We start from the raw sequence: 24,667 nt of genomic DNA, 5'->3' as shown, positions 1-24,667 counted from the left end.
TATAAAAAAAAATTCATAAGTGTTTTCATTACTTTGAAATTTAGCCAGAAGGAAATTTTCTGTATGAAATAGAATTATAATACAGAAAATGTAAGCAGATGTTTATAACAAGAAAGAGGGTATATATGTATTCACTCTCACTCTATACACCCAGACTTTCTCATTGTGTGTGCAGCATCCATTGCCTGCTGCTAAGCCTAGTATGTGTACTCATCCTGCACTTAAGTCTTTCTATATTTTTCTTGCTTTCTCTATACTATGTAAAGCATGACCAGAGAAATTTAACAACCAAGCTACATTTATATTAGCTATTATTGCATGGAAGTAGTTTGGGATCATCATTTAACGTTTGCTTTCCATGCTAGCATGGGTTGGACGATTTGACTGAGGTCTGGCAAACCAGACTCCAATCTGATCTGGCAGAGTTTCTACAGCTGGATGCCCTTCCTAACGCCAACCACTCAGTGTAGTGGGTGCTTTTACGTGCCACATGCATTTGTTTTATTTAAGGTATTGAACTATCCAGTAGGATAGTTGATAGAGATCCACAATATGGAAAGGACAAATGCTATAAACTGTCAATCTAATGTAATTTGCATTTAATCAATATCAAACAGATAAAAATTCACTGAAGAGGAAACTGTAAAGAGGTTTGATTTAAAAATTATGATTTAATAACAAACTGATTGAGATGAAATAAAGCAATCAATAACTAGTAGCTAGGTTGGTCACGATAATGACGGTTCCAGTTAATCCAATCAACACAACAGCCTGCTCATGAAATTAATGAGCAAGTGGCTGAGCACCCTTAACATAGTTCTTGGGAAGATTCAATATGACAAGGCTAGCCCTTTGAATTTCAAATACAACTCCTTACTACCAGTTGAGAGACTGGAGCAAATTGAAATAGTGTCTTGCTCAAAAACACATGCTGCTGGGAATCGAACTCATAACTTTAGTTTTGAGTAAAATACCCTAACTACATGCCTTCACTCAGTCAATAACATTGGTATTGTTATACAGGAATTTCAAATATTTGCAGTAAGTACATGCAAGATGTACCACCATAAAACTTACGTCATACATTTGTTACGTGAACTAAAAAGTAGTAATAAATATGAGGCGTGGATGTGGGGCCAAGAAGCTTGGTTCCGGGTTGGTCCCACTGCATGGCACCTTGAGCAAGTGTTTTCTATAGCCTTGGGCTGATTAAAACCTTGAGTAGATTTGGTAGACAGAAACTGAAAGAAGCCCGTCGTTTATGTATGTACTTGTGTGTCTGTGTTTATACACCCGCCCATCATCGCTTGACAGCCAATGTTGCTGTGTTTACATCCCCCTGTGACTTAGCAGTCTGGCAAAAGGAACCGAAAGAGTAAGTAATAAGTCTGAGGTCGATTTCTTCGACTAAAAAGGCGGTGCTCCAGCATAGCCGCAGTCAAATGACTGAAACAAGTAGGATAAAAAGAATCATTTCTGTTGTTAGGTCTGAGTTCCCTGGGTCTAATTTCTGAAATATTTCAAAATCTCAATGCAATTCAATGAAAAAGCTGTGCAAGGGAGACAACACCTGAAGTGGTTTGCATTTTCGTTTAGCGCCCTGTAATTTTAATAAAATATTTGCCAAGATGCCGATCTTTCCCTCGTCAGATATTTCTTATTAGATTTTTAATATTCATTCTATTAGCTTAATTAGTATTTACTTTATTACTGTTAACTTAATTATTGAAAGTGATCTCCTTTCAAAGTTAAACATGGTTATAGAATTCCTTGGCAGATGTATATATAGTTTACTGTTTTCAAACAGACTGCAGCCACGCTGGGACACTGGCTTGAATTTTGGCTTTGGGTAGCCCAGGCTATAGTAGCACGCTTGCCCAAGAAGCTGCACAGGGGGACTGAACCCAAGACCACACGGTTTGGAAGTAAGCTTCTTAACCACACAGCCACGACTGCACCAATAGCCAGCCTTTCTCTAGAGTTAATGAACAATAAATCTAATCCATTTGATTTGTTACATAATATATTTTGATGGCAAATATTGCAATTAGTAGTTTGTTATCTCTAATTGCATACAGACTACGTTTTTATTTATTAAACTGAAAATTGTAACCTCAGACTTAGTCTTTTATTTGTTTTAGTCATTTGACTTCGGCCATGCTGGAGCACTGCCTTTAGTCGAACAAATTGACTGAGGACTTATTCTTTGTAAGCCTAGTACTTATTCTATCAGTCTCTTTGCCTAACTGCTAAGTTACGGGGACATAAACACACCAACATCGGTTGCCAAGCAACTGTGGAGGACACACACACAAACGTATATTATATATATTACACATACACACACACACACACACATATATATATATATATATATATATATATATATATATATGGCGGGCTTCTTTCAGTTTGCATCTACCAAATTTACTCACAGGGCTTTCGTCAGCCTAAGGCTATAGAAGACTCTTGGCCAAGGTGCCATGGAGTGGGACTGAAACCAGAGCCATGTGATTGGAAAGCAAGCTTCTTGCCACACAACCAATTCTGTGCCTCACCTGTTATAATTGAATATCTTGTGTCTTTTACTCACCTCATATCTTGATATGATACCTCATCATTTCTATCTCTTCTCAGTTCCATCCCAATCATTGCTCACCATCTTCTAGAATGAGTAGTCATATAGTTAGCTCCCTACAGCAACAAACCTGTTCTGCTCTGGACCCTTCTCTCATACGTAGCGTAGCTAAAGTGTGTGCCATCTGGGGCGGCCCTTCCGTTTGCTTCCTCCCCACCCGAACCCCACCAAAATCACATACTGCCTACAGCAGACCCAAAAGTGCCGTCCTGGGGAAGACCGCCCCTACTACCCCCACCCCAGCTACACTAGTGCTTTAACCTCTTTTCTCCTAGTATATAGATACCTTATTCGGGGATCATAGTCTTGTGAGCTGCATGGCAACTTCATTAGTACAAGTGCCATGAAAAAAAGTACCCAGTACATGCTGTAAAGTGGTTGGCATTAGGAAAGGCTTCCAGCTGTAGAATTTATGCTAAAGTAGACAAGGGAGAACAATGCAGTCTTTGGACCCACTGGATCCTATCAAATTATCCTACCCATGCCTGCATGGAATATGGACATTAAATCATGATGATGGTGGTATAAAACTCTATGCCACTTTCTTTTTGTTCATTGATACTGTCATGCTGAAGGAATGTTACATATAAATATATACGTAACACACACACACGCACATTACGGAGTGTACTTGCATAGCAAGTGACCTGAGATTGTGTGCTGATAGACACAGATAGATAGATAGATACATACCTGACTGGATAGATACAGAAATTGGTTCATTGTTTAACCATGTATATGAAAAAGTAAAAAGAGACAGAGAATGAGTGATATACATACATACATACATATTTATGAAAGAGGGAGAGATGGATGGACGACTGACGGATGTATAGATCGATCGATAGATAGATAGGCAGACAGACAAATAGATACGTAGGTAGATAGGTAGGTTTGTAGTGTCAGAGAGAGAGAGTAAAACGGGGTGATAGTGGGCGTAACACCTTACACCCATACAGTGACAACTATTCTCCCCCCATCTCTCTCTCTGTCCCACTCCCTCTCTTTGAGCTGTACATAATTCCAACTCAAACGAGAAATAAGGTTAACTCGAAATTACAGAGTGAGGATTACGAAGATCAATGAAAACTCAAGGAAATAAAATATTTTCTAAATACATATTGCAAGGAAGAGATTATTACATTAAACAGATTTCTATACTAATATTTGTGTCGGTATAATTTATTCCTTAAATAAATAAACAATTTTTATGAGGATTACGTTAATAATTATACAGAGATAGGTCACAAATAGTTTGTTAATATTTAATGAAATATTAACCAAGAAATTTAGACGTATACAACATCGTTGCGATTTAAAATAGCCATAGAATAAATAAAGAAAATATATTTATTTACACAAGATTCATTCGCGGCTGATTGCAAAAATTTCCAAAAATTCCCCCCAAATCCCCCCGTCCGCTTTCCCAAATACGCCTGTCAAATTTCGATACGGAACACCGATAGAGGTAAGGGGATTTTGTCATATGAATCCACCATCACTAAGGTAGCAGGCGACTGAAAGAAAATAATGAATGAGATGAGATATGAGTGGAGGGTGTGAGTATGCCTGCTTAAAGAGTGGTGAAGGAGGTGTTATATTAAAGACCCGGATGACGCTCACTTAAATATCTGCACATTTTTGCGCAAAACAGCGACAGACCTCACTGCGATTCATTAAGTTCGTGTGAGCTGCTTTTTAGCTGCAATTTTCGAAGAAAAGAAAAAAAAATATAATTTCTTTTTAAAGACTCATATTTTGTGCCAAAAAATGGTAAGCAAATAATTTACTTATTTGATATATTTATTTGTTTTTGAAAGCTGAAAGATTACACAAAACGTAATTTGCGGCATAAAACGAGCAAAAAGAAATAACTGTGCATATACATACCTTATATATATATATATATATATATATATATATATATATATATATATATATATATAGAGAGAGAGAGAGAGGGGAGATAGATAGATAGATAGATATATATATATATATAGAGAGAGAGAGAGGGGAGATAGATAGATAGATATATATATATATATAGAGAGAGAGAGGGGAGATAGATAGATATATATATAGAGAGAGAGGGGAGATAGATAGATAGATATACATTGCTATGATAGTAAATAAGAAAATAATATATTTAGATTATTTTCATTGTCAAAAACGTTGCCAAGTGTCCTAAATTGAAAGTTTCTTAGCCTTCCTTTACATCTTTACATTCAAAATTAATGCTAAATCTAGGAGTCAGTCAGTGGTTTCGTTCATACACCATTATATGAAGAGATTTATATTTTCATGCTATCGAATTCCTTGATTTCTGCTCAAATGGTTCATTTCAATAACAGTTAAATTGAATTGAATGATAGAAGAATCTTAACGAAAATAAAAGAACTCTGCCGGTCTTCAGATGATGTCATGAAAATATTCCAATTGAGACTAAACGTTTATGTCACAATTTCGCAATTTTGGAAAAAAATATACATACAGTCAAGCGCTATGTTACAGAAAAGGAGAAATACATACATACTATATACATTATCTATCTACCTACCTACCTACCTACCTACATACCTACCTACCTACATACCTACCTACATACATACATACATACATGCCTATCTATCTATCTATCTATCTATCTATCTATCAAATGTGTAATTTAATCTATAAATACTGAACATATAATATACATAATATATATACATCATTATTATCCTCTTCATTTAAGGCCCATGTTACACGCTGGCATGGGTTGGACAAGTTCCGTCCGACCCATGCAAAGATGGAAAAGTGGACGTTAAACTTATGATGGTGCCTAATATGAAATGTATAGTAGAGAAGTTAAAAAGTTTGTTTTGCAACAGCAGGGTTCTGGGCTCAGACAATTCGACACCTGGGGAAGTGTTTTTAACTAGAGCCGTGTGAGTGAATTTAGTAAATGGAAACGGTGTGGAAGCCTATTTTGTGTGTGTGTGTGTGTGCGTGCACTTCTTTCTGTTTGTAGTTGTACCTTACCATCGCACTAGACAACCGCTGTTGGGTCGTTTACATCCCCGTAACTTAGCGGTTCAACAAAAGACACCGATACAAAAAAATACGTACTGAAATTATTTGTTCGACTAAACCGTTCAAGGCATTGCCCCAGTATGGCCGCCTTCCAATGAATGAAACAAGTAAAAGATAAAAGGAAATTATATGTATCTTTTTCTTTCTTTCTCTCTTTTTCTCTCTCCCTACACACACACACACACACACATATATATGTACAGTAACCCCTCGCCACATCGCGGTTCACCTATCGCAGTTTATTATTTAAGCTTACGTCGATTCCTCTGTGGTGTTGTTTTGCTTTTATAATAAAACAAATATATACAAATTATCAAAAATAATTTTTTAAAAATATATACAGTACTGTTTCTACTTCCCGGATTTTCACCTATCGCGTAGGTGGGTGGGGGGGGGAAGAAGTTGGAACGAAACATCCACGATAGTCGAGGGATTACTGTGTATATATCTATAGTAGAGAGAATGAGAAGTAAAAATCGATTGGCATGGATCTGCTACTAAGAGATACACACGCACACACAATGTGTGTGTGTGTGTGTGTGTGTTTATATATATATATTCAAAATATAATATAATGTTCCTTCTCATTCCATCGTTATTTCTTAATAGCAGATCCATTCCAATCGATTTTTACCTCTCCTGTTTGGTAACGTTACATGAAGAATCAGAGTGGAACAACTATTCCTTGGATGCTGCCTCAACGCTTGTCATCCTTCAATCCTGTCTATGACCAAAACGTGGTTCCATGAATGCTGGATATTTTTGCTGCTTTCACTGGAATTTCATTGATCTGGGAATTAGTTACAACTCTTAAGTACTTCGATTACCAGCTAGCTTGGTTTTCATTTTTTCCATTTCACTACAGACACAGACGAATACACACAAACACACACATGCACGCACATACAGACACATGTATGTATATGTGAATGTTTATATATATTTGTGTGTGTGTATATATATATATATATCTATATATATATATATAGACAGATAGATGCCTGTCTATATAAATAAATAAATATATATAAATACAAAATTTAGAGGACTGACCACTAAAGTGGACAACTTATATGCTAAACATAGACGTCAAATCGCCATTACCACGAAGAATGTGTTCTCAAGAAAAATCTCAGCAAAAAAACAAAATGTAAAAAAATGTATTTTGTTTTTTTTGCTGAGATTTTTCTTGAGATCACATTCTTCGTGGTAATGGCGATTTGACGTCTATGTTTAGCATATAGGATGTCCACTTTAGTGGTCAGTCCTCTAAATTTTGTATGTAACACAATTTTTAATCTTCGGATTTTTTGAATATGCTAAGCCACTGGTTTTAATTGATTAATATCAATTTCTACCTTTATTATTTAATATATATATATGTGTGTGTGTGTGTGTATGCGTGCCTGTATATATGTGTGTGTACACGTTTTTACGTGTATGAGTGAAACCACGAGAGAAATAGAGAGAGAGAGAGAGACAGGTGTAGTTTAGACAGGTGTAGTTGGGTTTCAGTGTGTAGATTTTTGGAGACAATTTCATTTAAAATATATTTTAGATAATTATAAGCAGATTTCCTATATTGGAAATAAAAAATAATGCTTAGATAAGAGAAAAAGTGCTTTTTTTTTCTAAAGTAAAATACCCATTTTGAAACGAATTTTGGGTCTGAAATTTTTCTCTACTTCCTCCAAAACGTCCGGTTCCCGGATAATTATAATTCAAACAGATTTTTTTTACAACCAGCTTTAAAAATCTCTCTCTCCAAATCAAAATCAAAATTTTCTATTTCTTTACGATATACGCAATAATGGAATGGAAGAACACAAGGTGGTTCTGGTAGTAGTTGTTCATAGGTAGGCCGAAACTGAAGGAAAATCAATTTGTTATTTGGCAGGAAACTCGACAGTATCATCTCTCTCTCTCTTCTCTTCTCTCTCTCTCTCTCTCGCTTCTCTTTCCTTTTGTCTCTCATAAATATATATTTCTTTACTGTCCACAAGGGGCTAAACATAGAGGGGACAAACAAGGACAGACTAACGGATTAAGTCGATTACATCGACCCCAGTGCGAAAGTGGTACTTTATTTATCGACCCCGAAAGGATGAAAGGCAAAGTTGACCTCGGCGGAATTTGAACTCAGAACGTAACGACAGACGAAATACGGCTACGCATTTCGCCCGGCGTGCTAACCGTTCTGCCAGCTCGAATATAATCTATAATATAAATTGGACATGGGCAATCGTTGTATTCTTTCTTGTCTTGAGGTTCACAGGCAAACGGCTGGGTGGATTCGCATGAAAAATGGCACACATGTGGAGACAGGTGCATAGATTGGAATGCAGTTTGTATTTTTTTCCTAACCCCCCATACTTACCGAGAAAATCGATTAAAACGTTTTCTTATAAAATTTTCCTTTCTTCTGCCATTAAAACAACCAGTTGCTTAGAAACTGTTTTCTGACGGGGTGGGGGTCAGGAAATTTTCACATAGTTGGAGGCTCCACTCGAAACAGGGGACCCGAAATGATATGGTTGACAAACGCTGTTATAGATTATGCCTAACCAAAAACGATCACAGCCACATCATCCAAACAGACCGGGTGAAACTGGGCTTAGCTGCTAGCTATCTGTAAATGGGTTTCAAATTTTGGCACAAGGTCAGCAATTTCGGGGCCTAGTCAATTACACCGACCCTAGTGCTCAACTGGTAGCTATTTTATCGATTCTCGAAAGAGACGAGAAACAAAGTCGACTTAGGCGGAATTTGAACTCAGAACGTAAGCACGAACGAAGTGCTGCTAAGCATTTCGTCCGGCGTGCAAGCGATTCTGCCAGCTCGCCGCCTATATATCAATAGTCATCTGTAAATTGATTTAACCTCTGTGGTTGAGCATCTGGAACATTTGTCGCAAGGTTCTCAACAACCACAATAGTGAAATGCGCGTAGGCTCTTTTGATATAAATTGTGTTTATCTTCATTTCACACACGCGCACGTGCATAATGTGTATGTATAAGTTTGGTAAGTACCATACACGAAACTCTCGGTCCTTGAATCACTTGGTAACTTTTGCCGATTAAAAATCTTTCCCTGATAGGCATGGCTGTGAGATAAGAAGCTAGCTACGCCAGGTTCAGTTCCACTGCGTGGAACCTTCGGCAAGTGTCTTCTACTATAGCCTCGGGCTAGCCAAAGCCTTGTGAGTGGATTTGATAGATGGAAACTGAAAGAAGCCCACCACGGAGGCAAAGTGGCTGAGTTCCTTTCGAGCGTTGGGCTTCACGGAGGCAATGACCGAGACCTCTGGCATTATGTTGTGCTTGAGAAGAAGACCCATCAAACTGAACAAAATCGCAGTCGTGGCAGATACTGGTGTCACGCAAAATGGCATCCGTGCCGGTGGCACGTAAAAGCACCTTGGTGTCACGCAAATGGTACCCGTGCCGGTGGTACGTAAAATCACCCGTTACACTCTCGGAGTGGTTGGTGTTAGGAAGGGCATCCAGCCGTAGAAAACCATGTCAAATCAGACTGGAGTCTGGTGCAGCCTTCCAATGTGTCAGCCCGGTTAAACCGTCGAACCCATGCCAGAATGGACAACGGACGTTAAATGATGATATATATATATATGTGTGTGTGTGGGTGGGGGGCACTCTATCCGTCAGTGATCGTTAACTTAACCTGGAACTATTGACATTATATACCATTCAGCAGTGTCCAGGCGGGCGTGTCAACTAAGCACTCCACCCTTTATGTTGCTGCTGAGTTTCCTCCTCCCCTCCCTCCAATTAATTTCTTCCGTCTCCTGTTTCCAACGACGAAATTTTACGATGTTGCCCCCGCCTCTCCCCATCACTACCACCACCACCTACTCAAATTTTTATCCCACCCTCAGGTTTTTTAAAAATTTTAAGCATTCGTTTATTATTATTATTTGCAAAATTTTAATGTTGCTTTCATATATTTTACACTTTCGAATTTGTGGTCATACACTGAAAAAAAAAATGATTGTGTATATATATAATGCATACACAAAGACAATATGTACGTATATATGAATATATATTATATACACATATACACACATGTACGTATGTATATCTATATATATATATAGAGTATATATATATATATTTAAAATTTCCATTTATTTACTTATTTATTTTTCCAACATATATAAAACCAACTCCAATAAGGAAATATATATATATATATATATATATGTTAATAAAATAGAACATATGCATATATATAAACATATATGTACGTACCTACCTCTACATGTACATATACACGCATATATGTGTACAGGACACCAAAAAGACGTCGAACACATAGAGAGACGAAAAACATAGACACAAACCAAGGAACAAGACAAGCAAAAAAGAGATACAGGACAATAAGCACAACGAAAAATCCCCTTCTTCAGTCGCTAAGGTTTCATCTACTAAACGTTTCGAAGGATAAAAGCGAGACGTATACTTCGAAGAAAACTTCCTTCCTGCGAAAAGCAAATCAATTAAAATTCTGAGATCTTTTCGCAGAGGGGTAAAAAAAGCAAGACGGTAACGACAGTACAAACATATAAACAGTAAAAAATATATATATAAACAGTGGAAAAATAAATATATAACAGTGAGAGACAGGACAAGGAGAACAAGATAAGAAGGGCTGTTAACGCCAGACGAAAAAAGTATTGCAAACGCTGGATTATAGTGGACGACGAGAGAGAAAAAAATGTCGACCAGTAGCCTTAGAAGGCGGGCGAGAAAAGACAGGATAGCAGTTACGACGGAAGTATCGTCGCAGATGGACGACGGCAATGGGGGAGGAGGAGCAAGAGGAAGAGAGAGAAGAAGGGGAATGGTGCGAGGAGACCATGAAGAATGGTGAAAGGGAGAGAGAGAATGAAGAATGAGAGAGAGAGGAAGAGACAAGTTAAGTGAGGGAAAAAAAAAAAACGAAAAAGGGAATGGGAGAGAAAGAAAGAAAGATGCAGAGTCGCGTGAGAGTTAATATCAAGGCTAACTTGATAAACAGAACAATCTTACTTAATAGGGTGCGTGCGTTTAGTCGTATAATATGTTAATAAAATAGAACATATGCATATATATAAACATATATGTACGTACCTACCTCTACATGTACATATACACGCATATATGTGTACAGGACACCAAAAAGACGTCGAACACATAGAGAGACGAAAAACATAGACACAAACCAAGGAACAAGACAAGCAAAAAAAGAGATACAGGACAATAAGCACAACGAAAAATCCCCTTCTTCAGTCGCTAAGGTTTCATCTACTAAACGTTTCGAAGGATAAAAGCGAGACGTATACTTCGAAGAAAACTTCCTTCCTGCGAAAAGCAAATCAATTAAAATTCTGAGATCTTTTCGCAGAGGGGTAAAAAAAGCAAGACGGTAACGACAGTAATATTAGTTGAAATTTACAGAAAAACAAAAGACGAAGACAGGTGTATGAACAACAAGCAGGTGTATAAGTTTGACGCTCAGGAAAGCGAGAATGTCTTTTACGTTTCGAGCCTACGCTCTTCAACAGAAAGGAACACGAGGAAATAAACAGAGAGAGGATATATATATATATATAATATATATATATATATATATATACACATATATAACACACACACACATATATATATACACTACACATTCATATACATGTATATATCTACACTCTCATACAGGTATCTAAAAGGATAGAAACTAGAGAGAGAGAGAGAGAGAGGGGGAGAGAAATGAGATTAGTGATCGATTCTGGAGAAACAATCAAAGAAGATATTTCATAAATATTAAGTTCCTGACCCTCTTTTAGTCGTTGGGACGGTTTTCTGCAACAAAAACGAGACAAGAAACAACAGACGTAGGATAACGATATACCAACCGTAGCAGCAAATAACGGTTGATGGGTGCTGTTTAATTTTAGCGACATTCTTTCCTGATGAGGAGGCAAAGCAGCTATCAAGCCTATTATTATAATAAGGCGGCGAAGGTGCCGGATAAAATGCACAGTGGCATTTCGTTCATCTTTACGTTCTGAGTTCAAATTCCGCCGAGGTCGACTTTGCCTTTCATCCTTTCGGGGTCGATAAACTAAGTGCCAGTACAACAGTGGGGTCGATGTAATCAACTAGTCCCCTCTCTCAAAATTTCAAGGCCTTGTGCCTTCAGTAGAAAGGATTATTAATATGGCGGTGAGCTGGCAGAATCGTTAGCACACCGGACATAAAAAAAGACTTAGTTGCATTTCGTCCGTCTTTATATTGTGAGTTCAAATTCCGTAGGGTCGATACAATAAGTACCAGTTGAACATTGGGGTCAATTTAATTGACTTAGCCCTTCCCCTGAACTTGCTGGCATTGTGCTGAAATCAATTAAGGCGGCGAGCTGGCAGAATCCTTAGCATGACGGACAAAATGCTTAGCGGCGTTTCGTCCGTTTTTACGTTCTGAGTTCAAATCCCACTGATGTCGACTTTGCTTTCATCCTCACGGGATCGATGAAATAAGTACCAGTTAGGCACTGGGATCGAGGTAATCGAATTACTCCATCTCGAAATTGCTGCCCTGGTGTCAAAACTTGAAAACGTGATTATTATTTTGAGTTTTTCTTCTTTCAATTTTGTTTCCATTTCTTGCCGAGTGTCTACCCGACCCCCTACCACAGGGCAAAAAAACCAAAAACCAAACAAAAAAACTTACTGTATACATTGACAGGCCATTAGAATAAACACACCCGATTGTTCATCTCCCTAATCAAATAAAACATTTAAAAAATTATTTGCATGGCTGGTAATTGTTCTCACGGCGACATTGCTCTTCTCAATACTTGTGACTACAAGTTAAAACCAGGGATCACGCTCAAATAATTTTCAGCTCCCTCTTTTTTATTATTATTGCTAGTGCTCATACAATCACTGGTATTGTAACCGCCTTGAAATTCCACATCATTTCGATTTCAATAAGCAAATCTTTATATTTTCTGAGCTTGTCAAATTCTTTTGCAGAGATGTTACGACCACAAGCAATATTCATTCATCCCGCACTCCCCCCCCCACCATTTTTACAGATTTCGGGAAATATTTTACTACAGGCTACTAAATGATCACCTTTTCATCAACGTTAACATTTTGAGATAAGAGATTTTGTGTAATTTATTAATAGTACTACCACATCACTGAAAACTGGGTCCTTGGATCTGTTTGGCCCATATCTTACTCAGAAATAATATGTTAATTTCCCTCTAGGTGACGGCGCATGGCTTGGTGGTTAGGGTTGTAGGTCGAGTGTTTCCTCATCAATCATCTGGTGTGGAGTGGATTCCCGCTCGTTTTGACAAGCAACAAGCCGGTGGATTTGGTTTCAAATCTCAGACAAGGTCAAGCTAGATGCCTACAGGGTGTTGGACTTAGGATCGTAAGATTGTGGTTTCGATTCCTGGACCGGGCGATGCGTTGTGTTCTTGAGCGAAACACTTCATTTCACGTTGGTCCAGTTCACTCAGCTGGCGAAAATGAGTAACCTTGCGACGGAGTGGCCCTCATTAGCCTGGCATAGCTCGACAAGGAAACATTTATTTTTATTTTATTACCCTCTAGACCAAAGTGATCAAACTTGGCCCCAGCAGATGGGTGAGGGTCTATGTAACTATACAGGAAGTCGATAACCACCTGAAATAAGTTTGGGCATTGAGGGGACTCAATTATTTACGAACTGAATCAGGAAGAGCATGGGTAATTTAAGGCTAATTTCCAGCCAAATATCGATGCAATGACTAGCACCGCCCTACCTGCGCTCGTATACGCAAGTGAGATGTGGGCGACGACGAAGAGGATTGAACATCGATTGGTTACGACGCAAAGGATCATGGAAAGGTCCATGCGAGGAATATCATTACGAGAGCAGATTCGAAATGAGATCATTCAAGAACGAAGTAGAGTGAACGATGTGCTCACAGAATAGCGAATGCACAGGTTCCACTGAATTGGATATGTTGCAAGGTTCACAGACAAGAGGAGGACCCGAACAGTTGCCGAGTGGTATTCAAAAGAGCGAAAAAAAAAAAACCACCTGGAAGGCCTCTACAACAATGGGAGACGATCAATTTGGTCAAGATAGAAAACAACGACGCGATCAAGGTAGAATTGGAAGCGCATTGTGACCAGCGGTATATAACATCATCTGATGGTTTGGTCAATACTGCGAACTAGTATTCAGGAAACAGATTTCATATGAAATATTCCGACTATATCAACATGTCACTCAATTTTTAATGTTCTTGATCTATTTCGTTAAGTATTTTCATTAAATTTCCTCTTCAAATATTTCTTAATAAAAAGCAATAACGACACAAAAGAACTAAGGAGTGATTGTTTTAACAATCAAGAATTATTTTACTAATTATACTTTTTAATTTTATTTTAGAAATTTACATAACGGGGCTCAATAAGTTACCGACGATTCCATGAAGGGGTCAACAATACAAGAAGTTTGCCAACCCTTAGTCTTGGCCCTCAAGGAACTAGGCTTCTGTCGTATACCAAAATAGGAAGACCTTACAACTATGTAGGGGATGGGGAATTCTAAGAACGGGATGATTCCAGCAAAGTGATTGTTTTGAAAGGTAATGGAAATTATCCATGAATTTTAATTTAATAATATGCGGTGTGCAATAATCACCCTGGGTTCTGTATACAAATCTGGGTCTCAAATATATGCTTTGAAGTACTGATTGTTTCTCTTTTACTCGTTTATGCGCGGCTGAAATTGAGGTGCGTCAAATAATACCCAAGCGTCTTTTGTACCATCAACTGCAGCGATTTTCAACAATTTATACAGGAAGCAAACATTGGCGTTAACCGTTTATAAAGAAATAATGATTCCATAGAAATCTACACACACTAAAAGACGCGTGTCTTTCACACGCACGGCACTTTCCACCCACCCCGCCTCTCTCTCTCTCTCTCTCTCTGATAAAAGGTGGTTGTTAATGCACAGCAGTTTGCATAACAAGCAAATTTTCTCTTTCTTTGCTAAATATATGCGCATCCATACGATTAACTATCGCTCAAAGTTCTTCTATTAAAAAAGAAAATGAATTCAATTTCTTCCTGAAAAGCTTGTATGCACACATGCACGTGTAAGTGTGCGCGCGCACAAGCGCACAACTTAAGCGGGAACACTGCTGACTTCATTCGTCCATTTGGTATCTCAGTAGCTAAATAAATAAATTAATTATTTAATTAAAAAAAATTCCAGGCCTTTTCCTTCTTTGTGAGACTAAATGTGACAATATTGAGGGCAGTTTCATAAATCTTCATCTTCTATTCACCCCCTCCCTCCTGCAACGCACATGTACACAAACAACATTGTCTCTGTCCTAAAAAAAAAGCAACAGCTTAGTTTTAAAAACAGACATGTTATTTTAAGACGAGGGAAAACTACCAATTATCTTGTCGTCTACTTCCTCTGAAATTGTTCTCTAACAACATTAAAGACAACACCACTCACACACAATATTTTCAGCCTGGCATACCTACACAGGTGTGCTGCCACCGACTTTATTTCCTCATAACTTTCAGAAAATACGCTTCGGGTGGTGCAGATTCCGATTATATGGGAATTTGTTGGAATAAAAAAAAAAAAAAATTCTGAGGACAGGGAGAAGAGTTTCAGTAAATTCACACGAGTTGGCTTTGTTTCCTCATAACTTTCATAAAATCAATAATTTTTAAAGAAATTTTCTGCAAACGACCATATCACGTTGAAAGCACCGGTTCTCGTCCGATCACCCTAGTTAAGCAACATCGAGCCTAGTTAGTATTTAGATGGGTGACCGTTTGGGAAACCTAGGTGCTATAAGCATTCCCTTTACTAAAGGCGGTGCTCCAGCATGGCTGCAGTCAAATGACTGAAACAAGTAAAAGAGTAAAAGAGAGTAAATATCTTTCGGGGTGTGTAGATTACAATTATATCGGAATTTAATATGGAAAAAAATAATTGATGAGCTCACATGCATACATACTGGCACACATCACATGCATCTGCAAAGTGAAACTTGAAATTTCAAAAAGAATTGTGAGGTATGAGAATATGTATGTGTGTCTGCTCACCATTTTCCATTAACCGAATCCACTCACAAGGCTTTGGTCAGCCCAGGGCTACAGTAAAAGATGCTAGTTCAAGGTATTATTACACTGTAGGACCAAATCCCAAACCAAAAGTTAGAAAACAAGTTTTGTCAACCATATAACCACGTCTCTCCTTGTGTGTGTTTGTTTTAGTTATAGGATTCAGTAGAATCTAGGCGTATCAACACATAGGAGACCAGAAATGGTACGAAATCTGGGCACCAAACTGTTAAGCGTTAATTAACGAAGTTAGCATTTTCGTTAATGACTTAACTTTTAAGTTAACTTTGGAAATCATTATCAGACTAATTAATTTCCATTACATTTAACTTCCGCTAACTCAAATCAACTTGAGTTAACTTCAATTTTGGCACTTTTTAAAGGTGTTTTATGTGGTTTTAGAGCAAAAACAGATTTTTTTGGGTTTTTTTCTCTAATAAAAATTAATGTTAACGGCTTATACAGAACCTCTGTTACATAGGAAATAATTAATTGGTTAATGGTTATCAAAGTTAGCTTTTTGGTTAACAGATTAACAGTTAAAAATTTAACTTTTCAATTAACGGTGCCCATCTTTGCTAGGTACAATAACCTAGAGTTCATAGTGAGGTAAAACAACCATGAAGGTATCAATAAAATTTTACTGAAACAGCTGTCGTAAACTTTAAACTCCATTTGCGTTCTTATATATATATATATCGGCACTTTTCGGACAATTATGGTTCCTGTTAGTGTATATGTTTTCATTCATGTGCATTAACTATAGCATTAGAGCTTTTTAACTCTTATTTCTAGCAATGTAGGTGTTTCCAAGTTGCATTTAAGAATAATTATAATTCTCCTTTATAGTGAAACATTGCAAACTGCTGTTTATATACATACATACATAATATATATATACTTGTGTGTGTGTCTATATACATACATATATATATATATATATATATACAGTTGAAACAAATTTTTATATATAAAAGATGGAGGTGGAAATAGCACAGAAGTAAGTCTAAGACATTTCAATTTGAGAGGGAATTTAATAAAAATGATTTTAAAAATTATATACAGAAAACATCACCAGTTTCTTGACCCCCAGATAGAAGATAAACTGTTTTTACTTCAAATTTTTATAAATGTTCACTGATATTTGATAAGATGAGATTCATTGAAACTGGTAATATTTTCTTTATTTAATTTTTAACATCATCTTTATTAAATTTGCTCTTAAATTGAAATGTCTTAGACTTATTTCTGTACTATTTCCACAGTTATATCAATTGGACCCGCTCTCTTCAACATTACACCAGGACACATCAAAACAGAAACTGACCACACAAAATTCAAGAAGTCTTTGGACAAATTCCTTCAAACAGTCCCGGACAAACCACCCACACCTGGATATGTCACCGCAAACAATAACTCTTTGCTCGAATGGGCCTTGGTGCCCAAATCCTGAATTGAAAGATTTCGCCAGGTGGTGCTGTTAAGTCAGACATGGCCTGGGCCAATACTGGCCAAAACCTTTCTAAGTTATTCTAAGTTATATGTAGTGGATTTTGCAAGCATGAAGTGGATTCAATCCACCATAGCCAAATTTAAATTAATTCTGCAACAGAACTGTTCCCATGGTGGAACAATGGTTTTTCTCTGACAGCAGTTTTACATTTTCCAGATGCCTTTAGCTAGGCCGAAATAATGTCTTCACTACTTGACCCTTTCTAACCTTTTCTACTTCACCAAAAGCTAGAATAGAGATAACAAGACCACCAACTAAATCTATTGTTCTCAATGATATATCTATCCTTCTGGATCTTTATATAAGCAAGTACATCCCAAGCAAAAATCAGTTTGTCACAGTCGTGACGACTCAACAAGGTTTGGCTGACCAACCTTGGTCAGAGGGAGAAAGCAACTGTGAGACAACACCCTACAATTCTCTCTAGCTCTAATTCTGTCCCTTCTAACATCATTCTATCTCTCTCTGTAATTACTACTACTAAACAATGAAGAGGACACATACACAAACTTTACTTTGCATGCTTTTGGATGAACCAAAACCTGCCCATCGAGGCAAAGTATTGTAACGTAACGGTAAATAAACATTTCCTTAAAACTCCATGCATTGTTCATCTTTCACATCTTACAATATGCAATAACATCAAAACTTTATTGCCACACCAGCTGACTATCAACATTTCATAATATTGTTTACAAATTAATTAAAACTGTTACATATATAAAAGATGGAGGTGGAAATAACACATGCTTAGCCATGCTAGACTGCTAAATCATTCTCACTCTGTTTTAATTCTCTCTTATTCCTTTCTGTTGAAGAACATAGGCTTGAAACATACAAGACTTTTTCAATTTCCAGAGCATCAAACTAATACACCTGCTCGTTGTTCATACACCTGTCTTTGTCTTTTGTTTTTCTATAAATTAGTTATTGTAGGTTTATTATAATTCCCGATACAGATGTACATAGATTTATGCGTTTCTTGTTGTAGTTTAATTTTAAAGTTAACGTTTAATCCTGCCTATATTTGATTGAAAACTGTTGTACATAGGGTAAATGTGTTTGAAAGTTGTGTTTTGTCTTTTGCTATATTTGTTCCCAAACAGCACTTCTTTAAGTACTGTTGACACTGCCGAATTGAATGGTACTGCCCAGGTGTTAAAACTATAATGATGTAAGTGGGGCAGCTGATGATGGAGGTATGTTGGATTGCTGGTATGACTGTTTGTGTATATGTGGTATAGTGTTATAACACATCCTTTTGATATACATATATGTGTGTGTGTGTGTACACAAAATAAGGTGCCCTGAAATGGGACTGGACCTGAGTCCATGTGGTTGACTATCAAAATTCTTAACAACCAAACCATGTCAGCACTAATAATTCCCTAATCTATTCTAATTTGAATTTATTTTCGTTTTCACCTTTCACTTTCAATGTTAACGATTCACAAACATCAACTGCTGATATAAAAAGCTATTTTTACCTCGATAAAAAATATTCTTATTCTGTTTCCTTCGTTTTACTCATTTAGGGGTCACTCAGTCTAATTCATATGTTGTGCTCCATAGTTTATAATTATACACCGTCAAAACAGCAATGCACTATTAGACACCTGAGGTTTTGATATTATTATTTAATGATAAATGTCTTTGTTGTTGCTTGATTTTTTCAGCGTGAGTGTATCAGTATACATGTTGGACAAGCTGGTGTCCAGATTGGTAATGCCTGCTGGGAGCTGTACTGTCTTGAACATGGAATTCAGCCAAATGGTCAAATGCCATCTGATAAGACAGTTGGTGGTAGTGATGACTCCTTCAACACCTTCTTCAGTGAGACGGGTTCTGGAAAACATGTTCCGAGAGCTGTCTTTGTTGATTTGGAGCCTACAGTTGTCGGTAAGCAATATGCTTCAGCAGTACTCTTCTACTTTTTCACTCATTTGACTGCAGCTGTGCTGGAGCACCACCTTTAGTCAAACAAATTGACTACAGCACTTATTCTTTGTAAGCCTAGTACTTATTCTGTTGGTTTCTTTTGCTGAACTGCTAAATTACAGGGGACATAAACACATCTACATCGGTTATCAAGCGATGGTGGGAGGATAAACACAGACACACAAATACATACATACATATATATATTTATATATATATATATATATATATATATATTATGATGGGCTTCTTTCATTTTCCATTTAACAAATCTACTCACAAGGCTTTGATCGGCCCGAGGCTGTAGTAGAAGACACTTACCCAAGGTGCCATGCAGTAGTTGTCAAGTGATGGGGGACAAATATAGGCACACAAACATACACACACACACACACACACACACACACACACACACATATATGATGGGCTTCTTTCAGTTTCCGTCTACCAAATCCACTCAAAAGGTTTTGGTTGGCCTGAGGCTATAGTAGAAGACACTTGCCCAAGGTGCCATGCAGTGGAACTGAACCTAGAACTATGTGGTTGGGAAGCAAGTTTCTTACCACACAGCCACGCCTGTGCCTATGAATATATTTACTATATATTTGATGTTATTTGCAATGAAGCACCATGTTGTAAAACATCTCTTTTGAATAAATGGTGGACTCTCTTCAATGAATGAAGAATCGGCAAGACTCAACTCCACAGAATTCTTTGTTATGAAATTATGACAGTGTTAATGCTGGTGTTTCAGTTTGCAGAACAACTTGTACAATGATTATTATTATAGTGTGCATACTTTCGTCCTTTTGGGGTCACTCAAACAAGTACTAGTCATGCAATGGGGTCGATGTAATCGACTTAATCCCTTCCCCCAAATTTGAGGCCTTGTGCTTCCAGTAGAAAGGATTATCATAGTGTGCATAGTTTGTGCAGAGCCAGTCCCTGTTTCTAGTCTGCCAGCCTTATTGGTCAGGTACAACAATGCCATGAGCCCAATAGTTATCAGGATAAGGTAGGAAGCTGGCAGAAACATTAGCACGCCAGGTGAAATGCTTAGTGGTATTTCGTCTGTCTTTACGTTCTGGGTTCAAATTCCGTTGAGGCCAACTTTGCCCTTCATCCTTTTGGGGTCAATAAATTAAGTACCAGTTGTGTACTGAGGGTCAATATAATTGACTGATCCCCTTCCCCAAAATTTTGGGCCTTGTGCCTAGAGTAGCAAAGAATAGTTATCAGGATGTAGGATTGATATAGAATTATCTTCTCTTAGATGGGCAGTTAAAGGGCTAAAGGGCCTTATCTGCCCTGGCTCCGTTGGGATGTCTTGTGAGCACTGTCCAAAAGCAATAGTGTGACATCGTAGTTAACTCATAGCTGGGAACCTGACAGGTACTACTACACTGGGTCAGAGTCAACATCTTTTATGCTTGTCAACAATGTATATCACAATGATGTGAGGATATAAAAAGCAGACTTTCTATGGCCGGATGCCCTCACCTATTTCCAGGTGATGCAATATTTCTTGTTGACTGGACATATTTTCATGGAAGACTGGAAATGAGTGACACTGCTCGTTCGATGGTGATGCTTATAAAAATAATGCGACATCACAACAAGCAGAGACATACACATATACATACATATGCGTGTGCACACACATGTACATGAATGGACACACACACACACACGCACGTACACAAGAGCACACATATGCACACAAGTGCATGCAAGTGCACACACACCAACACATATGCACATACACATATGCATGTGCATATGCACACACATACGCACACACACACACATGCATGTACACACTCTATTTGGTTTCTGTCTAACCAGTCCACTCACAAGCTGCTAGTTGGCCCAAAGCTATAGTGGAAGACACTTGCCCAAGGTACCATGCAGCGGAACTGAACCTGAAGCCACATGGTAGGGAGGCAAACGTTTTAACCACACAGCTATGTCTGCACCTATAAATGTTCCATGTTCAATATCATCCATTATTAGTTATGGAGACACGATTGATTGTCTGTTCCAGGCTGTTTAGTTTTTCTTATACCAAGGCAAAAAGATACTGCTAAGATGATGTCTTTATGCTTTCTCAAGCTAACACACAAGCTAACAAACAAATCATTTCCAAATTGCAAGGATTTCCAGGACTGATGCTCAATTCAGATTACTAAAGAATTAAAAAGATGAGGGATAAATCTCCTTCCAGATAAGTCTCTGGGCTGTTGCCAATAAAACTTTCTGCAGGAAGAATTAGTACCATATTTTTTTTATTACAGTTCTATATTTAACAGATGAGGAATTATGTACATTATTTACATTTGATGGATATTTGTCCTCATCTTGTTTGTTGTTAACACACACACACATATACAACGGGCTTCTTCCAGTTTCCATCTACCAAATCCACTCACAAGGTTTTGGTCGGCCTGAGGCTATAGTAGAAGACACTTGCCCAATTTGCTAAGCAGTGGGACTGAACTCAGAACCATGAGGTTGGTAAGCAAGCTTCTTACCATACAGCCACTCCTGTGCCAAGGCAAAAATAATCAATTCCAAGGTTGCAGCTGTTTACAGCAATGAGTTATACTGGCCATAGTAATTGATTACAGATAATTAGATTTAGTAATTGGAAGCCAAGTATCTTGAGTTTGGATACAGTATAGTGGCTTGATATGAATTGATTATGTCTCAATTGAATTAATACTTATTGATTTAAATATCCAGAGTTCATGGATGATATAAATAAAGTAAAATGGTGTCAACCAAGACGAAATTTCTCTCAGAGTTCACCAACCAGCGGTGAATATAATATAATTTATCAGCACAAGTGTGGCTTTGTGGTAAGAACTTTGCTTCCCAACCACCTGAATCTGAGTTCAGTCCTACTGTGTGGCATTTTGGGCAAGTGTCTTTTACTATAGGCCTGGACCAACCAATGCCTAGTGAGTGGATTTTCTGAAAGAAGGCTGTCGTGTGTGTATGTGTGTGTGTTACTGTCTCTTTGCTTTGACATCATATGCAAGCGGTACCCTTTGTTTCCAATATTTTGTGAAAACATGTCTGGTGATGGGAAAATATTACCTTGTTTAGAAAGAGATGAGGTTTGGAGACAGGGAAAGCATCCAGCCATAGTAAACCTGCCTAAATGAATTCTGTTTGACCCATGCAAGCATAAGAAAGTTGATGCTAAAACAATGATGATGATGAATTTTATTTAAGCCAGCCATATTCAGCCAAAATACAGAATACTGTCTGCTTTATTTTCAAATTAGACAGATCCAGCCTCTCACACCTACCCTACAATGTCATTCTAAAACTAAACAATCATATCATCAAAATCTTCAAGCTAGAAGAATGCATGATTAATTCAAAACAATATGAATATTATTTATTCACATTTGACAGAGTAATCTGAATGTTAAAGTATTAATTGCAATTTATTTATTTTTATTTTTACAGATGAAGTTCGTATGGGGTCATACAGCAGCCTGTTCCACCCCGAGCAGCTGATAACTGGCAAAGAAGATGCTGCTAATAATTATGCCAGAGGTCATTATACTATTGGTAAAGAAATTGTTGATTTGGTTTTGGACAGGATCCGAAAACTTGCTGACCAATGTACTGGTTTGCAAGGCTTTTTAATCTTCCACAGTTTTGGTGGTGGAACTGGTTCTGGTTTCACATCTCTGCTCATGGAACGTCTAAGTGTTGACTATGGTAAGAAATCCAAACTGGAATTCTCTATTTATCCTGCTCCCCAAATGGCAACTGCCGTTGTGGAACCTTATAATTCCATTCTTACCACCCATACCACACTTGAGCATTCTGACTGTGCATTCATGGTTGATAATGAAGCTATCTATGACATCTGTAACAGGAATCTTGACATTGTCCATCCTACATACACCAATCTGAATCGACTTATTGCCCAGGTGGTCAGCTCTATCACTGCTTCTCTGCGTTTCGATGGTGCCCTTAATGTTGATCTGACTGAATTTCAGACCAACTTGGTGCCTTACCCAAGAATCCATTTTCCTTTGGCTACTTATTCTCCGATTATTTCTACAGAGAAAGCCTATCATGAACAACTAACCGTGGCAGAAGTCACCAATGCTTGCTTTGAGCCATATAACCAGATGGTCAAATGCGATCCATGCCATGGTAAATATATGGCCTGCTGTATGTTGTACAGGGGTGATGTTGTTCCAAAAGATGTCAATGCTGCAATTGCTACAATCAAAACCAAGCGCAGTATTCAGTTTGTTGACTGGTGCCCCACTGGTTTCAAAGTTGGCATAAACTACCAGCCTCCAACCACTATTCCTGGAGGTGATCTGGCCAGTGTCCAGCGTGCTGTGTGCATGTTGAGTAATACCACTGCCATTGCTGAAGCATGGGCTCGTCTTGATCATAAATTTGATCTAATGTATGCCAAACGTGCTTTTGTTCATTGGTATGTGGGAGAGGGTATGGAAGAAGGTGAATTCTCGGAAGCTCGTGAAGATTTGGCAGCTCTTGAGAAAGATTATGAAGAAGTTGGAATTGATTCTACAGAAGTAGAAGAGGAAGAAGGTGATGAATATTAACGTCCATGATATATTTATCTGAAAAGCGTCATTTTCTCTATTATTCTACGAATAAAATAATTTCAACCTCCAAACCTGTTTTATTTTATCCATTTTCTAAATCTGCTGAAATATCGGAGCATCTTATAGGTAAAAGGTTCTTATATTCATAACAATGTCTTTCAGTATAAAAATAGTTTCTATATTTAAGAGATGAGGAATTATTTACATTTGATGGATATTTGTCCTCACCTTGTTTGTTGTAAACACATTTCAGCTGATATACCCTCCAGCCTTCATCAGGTGTCTTGGGGAAATTTCGAACCTGGGTTCTCATTCCTAAGGTATTTTTCGATGTTGTTGTTATCATTATTATTATTATAATTATTATTAATATTATCATTATTATTATTGTCACTGCATGGAATCGAACTCGGAATCTTGAGGTTAGTAGATCGTGCCCTTAACCACTATGCCATATGCCCGTGGGCATAATAACAACAACATCAACATTGAAAAATACCTTAGGAATGAGAACCCAGGTTCGAAATTTCCTCAAGACACCTGATGAAGGCTGGAGGGCATATGGGCCGAAATGTGTGTTAACAACAAACAAGATGAGGACAAATATCTGTCAAGTGTAAATAATGTAAAAATAGTTTGTTTCAGAAAAGAGGGAAAATTTTACAATAAATTTAACCCTTTTCATACCAACCCATTTGAGACTAACTCCTAGTTCTTGTTTTAAAGTGAGTTATATTAAAAC

At 37.6% G+C, this 24,667-nt stretch overlaps 1 protein-coding gene and 1 pseudogene across 2 annotated transcripts; both read left to right on the top strand.

Moving 5' to 3' along the window:
* The first annotated feature begins 4,221 nt into the window (after positions 1-4,221).
* LOC115212744 (tubulin alpha-3 chain) lies at positions 4,222-23,992 on the top strand. 2 transcript variants are annotated; one of them, XM_036503955.1, is made up of 4 exons: positions 4,222-4,411; positions 14,162-14,360; positions 19,057-19,279; positions 22,796-23,992. In XM_036503955.1, exons 3-4 carry the CDS (start codon positions 19,159-19,161, stop codon positions 23,920-23,922), a joined length of 1,248 nt encoding a protein of 415 aa, XP_036359848.1. In that variant the 5' UTR covers positions 4,222-4,411; positions 14,162-14,360; positions 19,057-19,158; the 3' UTR covers positions 23,923-23,992. The 2 variants fall into 2 exon arrangements, with proteins under 2 accessions (XP_036359848.1, XP_029637262.1); XM_029781402.2 differs by lacking the exon at positions 14,162-14,360.
* LOC115213620 lies at positions 15,483-15,601 on the top strand (annotated as a pseudogene).
* Positions 23,993-24,667: the final 675 nt, after the last annotated feature.

Source organism: Octopus sinensis, linkage group LG6, assembly GCF_006345805.1.
Source record: "Octopus sinensis linkage group LG6, ASM634580v1, whole genome shotgun sequence".
In the NCBI taxonomy this organism is placed as follows: Eukaryota; Metazoa; Mollusca; class Cephalopoda; order Octopoda; family Octopodidae; genus Octopus; species Octopus sinensis.
Note: the sequence above shows the minus strand (reverse complement) of the source record. Positions and strands in the feature narration are given on the sequence as shown.